Raw genomic sequence first — 15,485 nt, forward strand, 5'->3', positions numbered from 1 at the left:
TACTAAAGTTAGAATTGAAAGGCCTGAAATAAGTTTCTATTATTTACTTAGCTGTGTGAGTATCCATTCTTTCTATAAGTATTTGACGTACTAGGCCGTCAAATTGTAAGAATAAACAAAACAGAGTCCCTGCCTCTTAAAGTTTATGGTCTAGCAGGGAGAAGAGAGACTTTAAACAAATAATTACAAAAATAAAATTACAATATGGTACAAAAGAAAGGTGTAGTCTGCTAAGAAATCATATAAAAGAAGGTCCTAATATACTTGGAAAACAGGTTGCGGCAGGAAGCAGTGGGAGGATCATAGATGAATTTCCCCTGGGAAACAACATTTCAGCACTGAATTCTGTTAACCCCAATATTTATAAACAGGTTCAAATTTAAGGATTCAAAAAAATAAGTACTTTAAATATTTTATTTAAAATTTTTGTGAAATACATTGTTATACAGATGAGTTTATGCAGGTACTTTAGAAATGGGTTAAGAATCAAAATATTGCTTCCTTATAGATTAATCTGAAAAGTAAATATAGCTGTATTTATTTTCTGTTTGAAAGCAACATGATGACATGACACCAGGTTTGCATTCATGGAATTAAACAGTGATACATATTATTTGAATTGCAGATTTACGTCAAGATATGCTAACACTTCAAATAATTCGCATTATGGAAAATATCTGGCAAAATCAAGGTCTTGATCTCCGGTAAGTAACCAGTAAGGCAACATATATGTTGAAAGTTATCCTGAAAAAGTAAACTATTAGTAAACATCAGTTATAAAGCATAAAGGGGCATGTATCTATGAAAAAATGTAGGGAGTTGTAATTAATACTAGTTGATTACACGTTCATTCGTCTTCCTCTTCCTTGGCGCAGAATAGCAAAGAGATTCAGCAAGGCAAAAAGAGGTATCTCTAAGTTGGCAAAGACTGCAACTGTGTCTGGAATGTGTCTAGAACTTTTTAAGACAGAACATAGGAGACACAAAAGCCCCCTGTTTTCATTCAGAAGTTAAGAGGTTAAAAGAAAGTTTCTTTTGTGATGTAAATTTTCTAATTTTAAAACTTTATATAGCCTCTAATCTTAAATCAGTTTGACAGCAAAATTTATTAAAAGAACTCGTCTTAAAGCTTTTGCTATTCTGTTTGTTTCTGCCCAACCTTCTACAATTATGTCTGAGTTTTCTGTCGTGCTTCATCTTGCCCTAATTCGTTTCTGTTTCTCACAGTGTTCCCTTCTCTTTCTCGTCTCTTTGCAAATCTAGAGTCATTCTAGCAAAGGCCACTTTCTCCAAAAGAATTTTTGTCCATAAGTGGGCTAGGAGTCAACGCCAGCTGCAGCAGCAGAGCAGATTAGGGTTTATTTGTATGCCTCCTAAAGATTGATACGTAGTATGTAAAAATACATCAGTGACACATAGTAGAATCATCTTGTTGCAAAGAAGAAAAATGGACATGTCAAGTAATTTGCTAAAGCACAAAATTAGGTCATCAACTTCAAATTTTTAACTCCTGATGCTGTGCTTAATCCCTTCTGCTTTCCAAAAAGAGTGTTATATGAATCAAGCTTCCTCTTTTGGTATAATTTCTGCGTCTGAGAGATACACATGCCATTACTACCACTGCCCCAGGAAAGTACAAAACAAAAGAGAATGCAGAACTAGACAGAGTCAAGGATTTAACTATATCACTCTGGTATTTAACTGTAAATGAGTGAGTGTGCTAAAAACCGTTTAGAGTTAAGCTAGATCATTGGAAAGTAAGTTGGATCTTCAAAAAGTTTTTAAGTCTTAGAATATTTTCTGAATTTTTCTAACTTAAGTAATTAAAGCAAAAATTTTTATTTAAAGATTGATTTTAAATAAAAAAAAATTATTTTCAAGAAGTCAGAGCATTTTTATATATTCTTGCCAAAACTTGGATTCTCTGCTTGTTGTTTGGGGTTTTTTTATGTCACAAGCCTTCTAAGACTCTGTCTGACTCCTTAAACTGTGAGCATGTTCAGCAGGAATAAAATTAAAAGGTAAAGGAAGAGAGAATGAGCAGGAGTACAACCTTAAGAAATTCCCACATTTACCAGGACAGGTAGAAGGAAAGATTCCATAAAAGAAATCATCAAAGCCATGGGTAGGCCAGAGGAAGTAATTCACAGAACCCAAAAGAGGGGAGAGATTGACAGTATTAGGTGCTTCAAGGGATGTAAGAGCACAAGGACTACGAAAAAGCCTTTAGATTTGATGACTCATGATTAACTCTAAGAAGAATTAAGTCAGTAGAGTGGTAGGCGTAGAAGTTATGCTACATGGAATTGAGAAAATGAAAATAAGTGTAGACTGTTACTTTTTTAGGAACTTAAGAAGTAAAAGAAAGATGAAAAGCGAGGACAGTAGCTTATGAGAACAACAGAGCAAGAAAAACTAGACTTTAGTACTTATGTGCTAACTGGAATGTTTTTCTCGTTGTCTCTTTAACTGCTCACACCTCCCTTGAATACATGTCCTTTTTTCTGCACTGTGATGAGTGGGAATTACCCTTATAGCACTTCTGCTGCATACCCAAATATGGTTTATCAAGAAAAGGTATTTGTGGGTTATTAGAGTTTCAAGCCATACTAACTGCTTTTTTCATGGAACACTATTTTTACTTAAAGAATAATAAGGCACCTGAATGGCTCAATCAGTTAGGCGTCTGCCTTCAGCTCAGGTCATGATATCAGGGTCCTGGGATCGAGTTCTGCATCAGACTCCCTGCTCAGTGGGGAGCTTGCTTCTCCCTCTACCTTTTCCCCCTGCTCATGATCTCTGTCTCTGTCTCTCTCTCCTCTCTCAGAGATAAATAAATAAAATCTTAAAAAAAAAAAAAAGAATGGGGGGGGGGGGTCCCTGCTCAGCAGGGAGTCTGCGTCTCCCTCTCTGTCTCTGCCCCTCCCCCTGCTTTGCTCTCTCTCTCTCTCTCTCTCTCAAATAAATAAATAAAATATTTTTTTTAAAAATAATAGAAGCCAAAAAAAAATAATAAATAATAATAATAATAGATAAGCTTTGGGTTTTTGAGACATGGGTATTTGGTAGACATTTTCTTGAAAATGATTGATATGAGCCTATCTCTTCAAGGTGAACAACTGACAGGATTTGTTGTCAAAGATCAAATTTGAGCTTTCAAACAAAAATGAGAATTTGGAAAAACTTGTATATACTACCATAAGCCATAAGAGTGCTCTCAAAGTAAAGACTTTTCTGATGATATCAGTGGTAATATTAACAATTGTGATTTTTTTTTTAGTTGATATAATGAAAAGTATCACCATCTGAAAGATCTTTGTAACTCAGTGAACTAATATCTTCCAAATGACCAATGCAGCATATATAAAGTCATATATGAGTAAAAGTTCCATTCAGAGGCAAGGTAGACTAATAGATTTTAATGTAACAGTATGACGAGTTTATTGATATGATTTCACATTCCATATTACAACTTGAGAAACTACCTTTTGTCAAATTTTGGAATAATATCAAAGAAAAATATCTATAATTATCTGTAAAGGCTATTACAGTACTCCTTTTTCTACCTACTTAATAATACAAGGCCAAATTTTCTTCATATGCTTCAATTAAAATATTGCTTTAGATTGAATACAGAAGTATATAGGAGAATCCAGCTCAGTACTATGAAGCCAGACATTAAAGAAATTTGAAAATATGGGAAAGTGTCATTCTTCTTACTAAAAATTTCTTTTTTAAAGATTTTCTTTATTTATTTGAGAGTGAGAGAGAGTGCAAGAGCAGAAGAGGGAGAAGGAGACAGACTCTGAAGCAGACTCTGTGCTGAGCACGGAACCCCATGACCACGAGATCATGACCTGACCTGAAACCAGGAGTCAGATGCTTAACCAACTGAGCCACCCAGGGGCCCCAAGAATTTTTTTTTTAACATAAGGTTCTTTGTTTCATAAAAGATGTTATTTATGTTACCACATAGTACTTTGTTATTTTTAAATTAATTAATACTTTAATCTTTTCCTCTATTTTAATTGCTAACATCAGTAGATATGACCCACATAAATAAAAGCTCTTTGGGATTTCAGTAATTTTTAAGAGTATAGAGGAGTCCTAAGACCAAAAACTTGAGAACTGCCCCCAAAGTATTATTTAGATTTCAGCTAAACAAGCTGAAATTCACCCATATTTTTGAAGTCATAAATGTTTATAAAATTTTTATTGCTACAATAATCTTAATGCTTTTCTCATATTCAATTAGGTGCTCTCTCAATTGAAGTTTATAACAAATGATGGCAGATAATTTTGAGGATTCTTCTAATTTTAAAAGAAAACCAAAGTTAAACGAGTAAAGGTCATGAGACCTTTATAAGTAAAAGTCATGAGACCATGACAGATTTGCACAAAGGATATTCCTGCATTAGCCTATTAAAATATTTGCTGTTTTAATATTCCATCACTTAATTGCAAATGTCTTGATCCTTTTCAGAATGTTACCTTATGGTTGTCTGTCAATTGGTGATTGTGTGGGACTTATTGAGGTGGTGCGAAATTCTCACACGATTATGCAGATTCAGTGCAAAGGTGGCCTGAAAGGCGCTCTGCAGTTTAACAGCCACACACTCCACCAGTGGCTCAAAGACAAGAACAAAGGAGAAATGTGAGTCTGTTGTTCTTTTCTTCCTATGTCAATTTAAGCTTTTGTTAGACGAGTCTTTTTTTTTTTTTTTAAAGATTTTATTTATTTATCTGACAGAGAGAGATCACAAGTAGACGGAGAGGCAGGCAGAGAGAGAGAGAGAGAGAGAGGGAAGCAGGCTCCCTGCTGAGCAGAGAGCCCAATGCGGGACTCGATCCCAGGACCCCGAGATCATGACCCGAGCCGAAGGCAGCGGCTTAACCCACTGAGCCACCCAGGCGCCCTAGACGAGTCTTTTAATGGTTGTGTACATTTCTCTGAGACCAGAGAAAACATGTACTTATTTTGGGAAAAAAATATGCTCACCTTTTGAAATATTTGATGAGATTTTGTCTTTGAATGATCAGAATTACTTCAATTTTGGTGAAACCCTATATACCCAACTTTATACATCCAATTTTAGGTATCTAATGTGTTTTCTTGCTTATTCTTTTTTTTTCAAGGTCAACGTTGAACATCTCAAAATTTACTTTTAGTTCATTGTTAAAATGATTAGAAGAATTTTTTTTTTCATGACACCTTCACTATTTTTTTCACCATAATAAGACTTACGCTTTAGTCAGAGGAAGAAATGTCCTTTCTACCTCAAATCTTTGGACATAATTACTTCCTCCTCTTAACATCAGTGATTGTTTTCACTCTTCAGTACAGACTTTGACCATCTTTTTCCAATTTGGACCAGATTACTCTGTTAACACACTACTCATCAGGTGTTTATTTTTTCTCTGTAGATATGATGCTGCCATTGACCTGTTCACACGTTCATGTGCTGGATATTGTGTCGCTACCTTCATTCTGGGCATTGGAGACCGTCACAATAGTAACATCATGGTTAAAGATGATGGACAAGTAATAGCTTTCTCTTTTTAAAATGTTTTGGCATTCTTAAATTTATTAATTCAGGATATTGCATTTCTGAATTTGTCAAGCTATAATATAATTCTTTATTTTTGAAAGCTGTTTCATATAGACTTTGGACACTTTTTGGATCACAAGAAGAAAAAATTTGGTTATAAACGGGAACGTGTGCCATTTGTTTTGACACAAGATTTCTTAATAGTGATTAGTAAAGGAGCCCAAGAATGCACAAAGACAAGAGAATTTGAGAGGTAAGTTCAAGAAATCAAAAATACAAAGTACAGAATTCTTTCTGCTCTCTCAAAAATAATTGATATTTTTCAAGCAATTTAAAATATGTTTTATTAACATTCTGGCCTGAGTATTTTAATGTATTTATTTATTGTACAATGCTATGAAGAAAAATGGAAAGAAAAACCAATTTATTAATTAGTGAAAGCCTGAAATTAATTATTTAGTTAATTAAGGCCTAAGAAAGTGATTCTTAAACTTTTTAATATATTAAAGGTTTTTATTTACTGTTGCTTAAATAATTGGACTGTATCTTCTCTATACTGATAATGTATAGTGCTTAAGACAACATTTTTTAGTCTTACAATTTGATGAAATCAGTAAACTGTAATTACCGCATTTATTTATGATTTTTCTGATCGCTTTCTGGTATATCATCAGTCTTATCTTAAACCTGAAAGTACTTTCAAAAACCTTGTATAAAATTCCATTTTATCTGCAATTCTGTCCTGGTCCTAGGCTAAATCCTAAAGGCTTTGGTATGGACCAGTTCTTACATTTAATAAATCCTTAGTGAGGCGAACGTGATAACATTTAATAAATCCTTAGTAAACTGCTGATGTACCAGGTACTATTCTAAGGTGCTGGTGATAAGCAGTAAACACAATCCTCATGGACTCACGGAGGTTACATCCTAGCATGGGGTGAAGAGAACAGAAAGTGTTAGTAAGGGGAGTGGGGAGAGGAATGCTATTTTTTATAGATTTGTTCAAGAAGGCCTCTCTAATGATGTGACATTTGAGCAGACACCTGAAGGTATTAACCCCATTTGCTCCATACTGATTACACTCTGCTTATCACTTGTAGGTTTCAGGAGATGTGCTACAAGGCTTATCTGGCTATCCGGCAGCACGCCAATCTCTTCATAAATCTTTTCTCAATGATGCTTGGCTCTGGAATGCCAGAACTACAATCTTTTGATGATATTGCATACATTCGAAAGACCCTAGCTTTAGATAAAACCGAACAAGAAGCTTTGGAATATTTCATGAAACAAATGAATGACGCACATCATGGTGGCTGGACAACAAAAATGGATTGGATCTTCCACACAATTAAGCAGCATGCTTTGAACTGAAATGATAACTGAGAAACCGAAAGCTCCTTATCTGGATACTATCCTGCACTGTTAATAACTGTCAACAGGCAAAGACCGATTGCATAGGAATTGCACAATCCATGAACAGCATTAGAATTTACACAAGAACAGAAATAAAATACTATATAATTTAAATAATGTAAATGCAAACAGGGTTTGAGAGCACTAAACTAGTTCATTTCAAAATTAAGCTTTAGAATAATGCGCAATTTCATGTTATGCCTTAAGTCCAAAAAGGTAAACTTTGAAGATTGTTTGTATCTTTTTTTAAAAAAGAAAACAAAACAAAAAAACCCCAAAATATATAGAAATGATGGAGAAGGTAAAAGAATGATGTTCTTTTTTTGTCTTACAAATGTTCTATGTTTTGAAATTGTGGACACAACACAGTCTATTATTGCATTAGGTCCAAGGAAACTGAAGTTTGGTGTTAAATTACATTGAGATTAGAAAATAATGAAGATTTCTTATTTTTCCATTGCTGTTCAATTTATAGTTTGAGGTGGGTTTTTTGACTCCTTGTTTAATGAAGAGAAAAATGCTTGGGGTGGAAGGGGCTCTTGAGATTTCATCAGAGACTTTTCCTTTTTAATAAATCAAACCTTTTGACGATTTGGGGTCTTTATCTGCAAAGTTCTGGAAGCAGTCACAAGTGAGACCTGTTATAAGGTGGTGTTTTTGGGTTTTTTTCTGGACAGTATTTACAAGAATCTGATTCTTATGTCCCAGGGAAATTCTGGGCTCCCACAAAGTACAATAATCATCAGAGAGAAAGAATGAGCAGGACTAGTTCTTGCTTCAGAATTGTACAGTATTCACCGTAGGTTGATTTTTTTTTTCCTTTTGCAATTGAATTGAATACATTTTTCATGCATGTTTCCAGAAAATAGAAGTGAGTATTAATGTTATTAAAAAGATTATTTTTTTTATTAAAGGCTATTTATATTATAGAAACTATCATTAATATATATTCTTTATTTACATGATCTGTCCCATACTCATGCATTGTTTTGCACCCCAAGTTTTTTATTGTTCATAGCAGCATGGTCAGCTTTCCTCTTGGTCTGTGGGTGAGGCTCAGGCACTATCCCATTTATACCAATGACTAGTGTATAACTACATAAGGAAAACAGATTAAAGTTCGTCTTCTTTTGTTTTATTTCTTTCTGTTTTCATATGACTCCCCCATTCTCCATCTTCCTTTATAGTTGATAATGCCTCAGTCATGAAACGCGTTACCAAAATTAACACCATATAGAGTATCTTCTTGGTTGCTTCAACCCTCTACCGAGGTATGCTCATGAATAATACTTTATAATATGGGGGAATAGAAACCATGAACTTTTTACCTTTTTAGGCTATTTATGCAATATCTGGATAATAAAAGTAGAACCTTAAACCATTTTAAGATCATGTCCCATCTCCACGCACTTAGGGCTCACTGTCCAACTTTATAAATTGCCTTTGAGTGCAGGATACATTCTTAAACACTTGGGGAAACTTTAACCCAAGTGTAGGGGCTAATGCTAGTCATCACTCTAGAATCTGATATTTTACTCAGTATTTGAAATGAATGATTAATGCCCTAGGAAATAGCTTTAGCAAATGTCCAGGTGCCACACCAGAAAAAGTGCAATAATTTACTGACAGTTTTCTAGATTAGGCATATTATTGGAATACAACTTTATAAAAAGTGTGCATTATATACTCTAGTAAAACAACATCACTTAAATGATACTCATTTATGAAATCAGTTACCTGTAATAGAAGTCTTGAATAGTAAACAAGGGACTCTAATTCAAATACTCTTAATATTTGGCTATTTTAGAGCCCTTAAAGGGCCTAATTATTGGAGACTTAGGTACTTCACTAAAGCATGTATATAATATTGCCAACAAGAAAAATAAATTTGAAGATTTAGGGGAACTTATTTCTGTAAACTGTCTTGGAATAGTTAAGAAGAATTTAAACTCCCATTTTAAGCAGGAAGCCAAATAGATTCTTTTGCAGATGTAGATTTCATAACTTATTAAAACTTCTTTAACATTTTGTGCCTTTTATATATATTCAGTTAATACATACTAACTTCCCCGTCTTTTCTGTATCAGGGATTAATTACAGGAAAATTCAATGAAATGGTACAAATCTGAAACTCTGATGGTGGAAACTGAAGATTTAACAGAACAGCGTTTTACCTGAGTGCCAAAAGGCTTTGAGCTTCCTTGCACAAACTTTACATAATTTTTGCATGTCTCACATCAGTCCAGCTAGTCCCCTTCCCCTGGGACCTCTCCATTAAAACACAGCCACAGAGCTTATTTCATCATTTACATTTATTTTCAGTTATTGCAACCAAGTTAATTCTGTTTGAAGAAGTGTAGACAAATTTTACAGAGTGTAGGTTAAGCGATCTAGCCAAAAGCAAAGCAAATTTTTAATGAGTCCAAGCAGAGTTAAAGCAAACAACATTGAAAATAAGAAAAAAGGGTCAGGTAGTGCTCAGAAGGCAAAGAACCAAAAATTGAATTGAATGCTACATGGGGTGACTAGGCTGTCAAGTCAGTGGTAAGCCATTTCCAGGTACTTCAGTGTCCGATCACTTCCCATGGATTGGTCAATTCCTGTGGCCAGCCATCCTTGTCATTGAATGTGGTATATCTAACTATTGACTTTACAGTTTCATTTGGTCACTTGAGAAACAGTTCCTTCAATGACTATTTTAGAGGCGGGGTGGAAAGCAGGTTTAAAGAAAATAAAACCTAATTTTAAACATATTCTAGTAAGATATAATCTGAAAATCATGTTTTAACTTTTTATCATATTCTCAGTATACAAAATCATTTATTTTGAAGATTTTTAGACTGCTGTTAATTTGAAATCTGTTAATCATATTGTAGAATTTGGTTTTTAAAAAAGATGTTTTTAATTGGATTTTTTAAAGAAGAATGGAATTTGGTCACTATTTTATGATAGAACCTAAGCTTTTTGTGGTTCTTAGTGTCCTCTGTAAAACTCACTGTCAAAGTAATCAACTTTGAGGTTTTCCCTTCTAATCTGCTTTATATTAGGAAATGGGAACCTGGTGAATATAAAATGAATTGTAAAATATTTTAATGTGTAATTTTTTCAACTGTGAAACTATGAATATTGGTTTTTTTGATGAAAACAGCTGCTGACAAAGTATTTTGTGTAAAGTGTAGTTCTTATTAATCAGGAAAATAATCAATGACTTGATTAGAATGTATATACCCTCTTGGATTTTATTTTCAATGGATTGATGATTTTCATATAGGTAAAACACAGTCCATCTGTATTCTTTTTCCATCAAAAATTGAGTGATTTAGCATTATAAAAAAATTATGAGCAGCCTATCTATTTTAAAAGAACCATGGAAATTTCACAGCACATAAACTTGGATTTGTTTCTTAATGATTTTGTAAATCCATCTAATTCATATTCTGACCAATAGCCCACACTTGCCAATTCTTTGAAAAAATTTGATTTCCAGCATTATTTTAAAAGCGAGTGGTTAACTTTTTCTGAATGTTTTAACTTTCTTTTGTTTCTATGTCTGCACAAACTGCGGACCTTGGCTGGACCCACACACTCAGAATCCACCTTAAAAAATCAATTTGATGTCCAAGACATCACTAAAATATTTCAGTTTAAAGACTATATGTGGTGTTAATGGATTTTGGTGCTTCTGCTATTTAAAAACAACTTTCATACTTCAGATGTTTCTGAGAAGAGGGGAATGTTGAAGGAGAGGGTAGAACAGGGAGGAGTTATTTGAATGAATCACATTCTTCATATCCATCCTGCTCAGAAGAGGCACTTCTAAGGGAAGCCTTAGATGGAGCCTTCTAAGAGAAGGCAGAAAGTTGAGAGTATATTTGCATACCATGAGGGAACTAACTCTTCATCAAGGCTGACCTATAAAACTCAGCACTGACGGGATCTTCAAATAACAATTCTTGGTGACAGAGTAATACAGCTGGGCTGTTTTTTAAAATATAAACCCAAACCATTTTTATTTTTTAATTATTACATTAAAATTATAAGTGTATCTTATGTGCCGTGGCCTGGGAAGCCTTTTTTTCTTTTCTTTCAAAAGTTACTTTCACTTTCTGAAAAGATCGTGGGGTTTAGTTCAAGATAACTATGGTCCTGAAGAAATTGGTTTGGTAACTACCTCAGAGGGTTAATAAGAAAATAATAATAATAAATGAGTCACAATTCAATACTTAAGGCTCTGATGTTACAGAAATTTCCAGAGCACTGTAGTTTAGATTTATAAAAAGTCAAGAGTTGGCATCCATATTTTTAATGGCATTGGAGACTTGAGAAAAATTTTCGGTTAAAATGTAATCATTACTCCAGCCATGGAAAAGACTATAGCTCCAGGAGGCTTATGGTACTGGATTCTTGAATTTGGCATTCAAAATTAGTTGTGTTCTCTTTTCTTATTAGTGAAATTGGTGTGTGTATATTTGCACACATTTCTACTTGTGTACACACTGCTTGCTAGCCCTAGTCAAGAGGCATCTTTTATAAAAGGTGTAAACATCAGGTTCTAAAGTTTAGAAGTGTTTAGAATCTATTAGGAGTTTCCCAAGTTGGGATGTTAGTTTTTAAATAAGCTTATTTCATCCAAGTATTCCACTGATAAAAGTTTCACACTTCCTTTTTATTCATGAAGCGCCATTCCTTTTCCTTAGTTTTAGACATGTTCATATTACAGTCATGCTAGTTAGCATAAAATGACAGTTATGAGCCATAAGGAAATTTTCTGACTTAATTTTTACAGAACTACATAATGAGTTTTAGTGGGCGGGTTGGGGGGGTTGGAGGGGTGGGAATCAGTCTATTGTACGTTTAGGTAGTTTAGGTAACTGATTTTCACTACCAAGAGTAGACCAACAGTAGACACCATTCTTCATGTTGGTAAGTATGGAAAGGTTTTTTTAATGCATTTTGTAAGCCAATTAAGTCTATAAATCTATCTGAAACCTTATTTAATCTGTCACTACAATAATATTGTGGTTATGCTAAGAGCCATGTATATTTTTAGGTGATTCTTATTTTTGTTCCTCCTTTTAGGTAAACAAGGAGGCAGAAAAGTTTCATTGTTTTATATTTTCTCGAAGTATCTTTAATAAGACTAAACTTCTTCATTCTAGTATGAATTTCCAAATGTAGTCATCATGATCTACCAATTTCATAAGAAAAAGCCCCTTATCAGTTTTAATTTTTGTTCCAAAGAGTGGTTGGAGAGCTTGAACTTCATGTGGTTTCTAGAAATGTTTTTGGCTATGGAACCTAAGTTTCAAATACAATTAGTAGTTTCAATGTGACTTAGTCCTTGGGCTTAATTGGGTTGAATAAAATCTAAATATATCCTTTTGGAACAGAGCACTTTAATATTTTGGGGAATGTGGCACTACCAAAAGAAGACTACTAACACATCAAATGTTGACTTTGTTCTGGGAGAAGCCCCCACCACCCTTTTTTGGCCTCTTTTATTGTACCAAATCTATTTCTCTATATTTTGTCATTCAGTGAATTGAAGTCCTATGGTATAATGCATTCATTAGGAGAAGAATGTTTTTAAATATTCTTTTAAGATGGCCCAAAAAGGATTTGACACAGCAAGATGCATGTGTTACTGTACTGAGAATATAGAATAATAGTGTCACTAAATTTAAGACCTCTTCCCAGTCTTGCTGTTCCTAGCAAGAAGTTTGGCCTGTGACTGCACTTACTGTTTGTGCTCATCAGAAACTGTCAATGTCTGCTTTTCTTTTAACTTTGCAGTCTGTAACATCACGCTGTTTATTAAAAAAAAAAAAAAAAGAAAAAATGACTTGTGTCCAAACAATCCTTAGTGTACTATGTACTTTAAACAACAACAACAAAAAAAACTGTGATAATTACATTTTGCCTTTTTTTTTTGAATACTTAAAAGCAAACCGGTGTTCCTAATACTCAAAATTTAGCTGAATTTGAGTTCTTACCAATAATGACTAAGAATAGTTGATTGAAAACCTGAAACTATTGTGTCTTAAAAGGCAACTTTTCTGCCCCAGTAAATTGATGAATATTGAGAGACATATCTGTTTGAATATTAACTACTTTTAAGCATAAGGCATTATGTGTTTCAAGCAGAAATATATGTATATACCTATACGTATGAATGTGTTTGTATATGCAGACAGATTTTTTTTCAAATCAGTTAAAGACCAGAACCTAAAAAGTGAGGTTAGGGTGGAAGCAAACTGGTTTTGCTTGCAGTTATCATAAACTTTGCAAAGGGGAAGTCTGGGCTTTCCTTGGACTAGTAATACATGTGGGCATTGATACTTTGTACTTCTAAGCAATTAACAACAAGTAATTGCTTAAATTTTCTTTGCCAAATGGTTTGCATGACTTTGAATTAACATTGTTCTAAATTGACTTTGTTCTCCAAGCATAATGTCTCTCTTTCCTGAGATGAGATCAGGAGATGAACCAAGTAGCTGCAGTCTGTGAGTGGAAAACTGTAGTAATTGAAACACTTCAGGTTTCCCACTTTCACATTTTAGGTTTTAAATCAGTGGTTTTGAATTTGTTAGGAGAAAAATCCCAAGAATTGCATGTTGTTAGATGCATGTCAAACTTTAAGAAATGACTAGAGAGCTGCCCTTAAGAAATCTATAGACTCTCAATTTGCAAAACGATTTAAAAGATGTGTGCATACATCTGTTTTATTTCAGGAAAGTCTGGTATACAAAATAATTTACCACAACCTCTTAAACGGCATGTTCTGGACCTTAAATATGTATTACATTTAGCCAAGAGAAGGTGGGAAGGAATCTTCTCCTACAGTTCCCTACACTAGCCCCTACAACCAGCTAACCAATGAAAGGTACCAAGGCTGACTCAATTTTACTTTTTAATAATATTTATATATATTTTAGGTGTACAATATGATTTGGAATTTATGTATACCAAATAATTATAATCAAGCTAATCAATGTATCATCTCACATAGTTACCTTATGTATCTGTGTGATGAGAACACCTGAAATCTACTTTCTTAGCAAATTTCCAGTATTCAAGATAGTATTATTGTCATCGTCTTCATGCTGTACATGAGATCTCTAGACTTAATTCATCTGATAACAAAGTTTGTACACTTTAATTAACATCTCAACATTTCCCCCACTCCCAATAATCACCATCCTACTCTACGTATCCTACTCTGCCTCTGTGTATTTGACATTTTTGGAATCCACATATAAGTGAAATACAGTTTTTTTTTCCCCTTTGTGTGTATGGCTTATTTTACTTAGCATAATGCCCTCTGGGTTTATCCATGTCATTGCAAATGGCAGGGTCTCCTTTTTTAAGTCTGAATAATATTCCATTGTGTGTAGATATACACCTCATGTATATGTGTTTTCTGTGTGTGTGTGTGTGTGTGTGTTTGTGTGTGTATGATCACAATTTATTCATCTGTTGATGGACAGTGGTTGTTCCATATCTTGGCTACTGTCAGTAATGCTCCACTGAACTGGGGAGTGCAGATTGTCTCTTGGAGGTACTGATTTCATTTCCTTTGGGTACATACCCGAAGAGGGATAAGGCTGGCTGAACATTGAAACTTAGAAAACAATTTTTTTTTATCTACTAACGTTTTTGAGCACTTTTACTAGATGCTAGAAGTTGAGCAAGGTATTTTATATACTCTGCCTTGTTTATTCCTTAACCCTATAAAGGAAGAGATTGTCCTCATTTTATAAGTGAGAAGAGCGAGGCTTGAACATTCATTGCCGTTGAGCAGAATTGCCCGAGGATACATATCTGAAAAGCTGTAATGATGGCCTACGAATTCACATAAAATCCTCTAAGACATGTGTTTTTTCTACCATTCCACACTAGAAAGATGAGAAAGCACCAAAATTGTTCATTACTTGTGAAGTCAATATTCCCCCCCACCACAGGATTTCTATTTATTTTTTTTTTTAATTTTTTTATTTTTTTGAAGTCAATATTGCTCTAATTATCCAGTCTATTTAGTCATTTGTGACTTGAATTCATATGAAAAAGCATAATATTGACTTAGAAGCAAATTTTCTGTTTTGATTACATCTGCATATAAAAGTTGCTTCAAAAGTCTCATTCCTTCTATTGTCCATGATATATGATTTTTAGTTAAATTTAAAGATACTTTAAGGCACGTTGGTTTTCAGAACAAACTCTTTTCAACTCCTATTCAGCTTACTCTGGAAAGCACTCGTTGGGAGAGCCCTGTGACATTCATTAGTAACCATAGTTGAGTCATTAATTAAAGCTCGGACATTTGCTGACTAACCATGGGGGACCTGTCTACAATGTGGATCATCTGACATGAATGTTCAATTCCATCTAGTACAGCCTCTCCCTGCTTCACATTTCTGGCCATCTCTCCCACTCCCACCAGAATGTGCACAGAGAATAAAATGAGCTTATGGAAAGCATAATTAACCAGAAAAATGTGGCTGAAAGCAAAATTACATGGTATAT

General features: G+C 34.0%; 1 protein-coding gene across 1 annotated transcript in view; it reads left to right on the forward strand.

Moving 5' to 3' along the window:
* PIK3CA (phosphatidylinositol-4,5-bisphosphate 3-kinase catalytic subunit alpha) overlaps window positions 1-10,948 on the forward strand; it is an 84,695-nt gene extending 73,747 nt beyond the window's left edge. The window contains exons 17-21 of the mRNA XM_047730953.1: window positions 626-704; window positions 4,484-4,654; window positions 5,425-5,542; window positions 5,651-5,802; window positions 6,650-10,948. Of these exons, the coding sequence (XP_047586909.1) occupies window positions 626-704; window positions 4,484-4,654; window positions 5,425-5,542; window positions 5,651-5,802; window positions 6,650-6,920 (791 nt within the window). The 3' untranslated portion in view covers window positions 6,921-10,948. The remainder of the gene's footprint in view (window positions 1-625; window positions 705-4,483; window positions 4,655-5,424; window positions 5,543-5,650; window positions 5,803-6,649) is intronic.
* The last annotated feature ends 4,537 nt before the right edge of the window (window positions 10,949-15,485 follow it).

Source organism: Lutra lutra, chromosome 1, assembly GCF_902655055.1.
Source record: "Lutra lutra chromosome 1, mLutLut1.2, whole genome shotgun sequence".
NCBI classification, from domain to species: domain Eukaryota; kingdom Metazoa; phylum Chordata; class Mammalia; order Carnivora; family Mustelidae; genus Lutra; species Lutra lutra.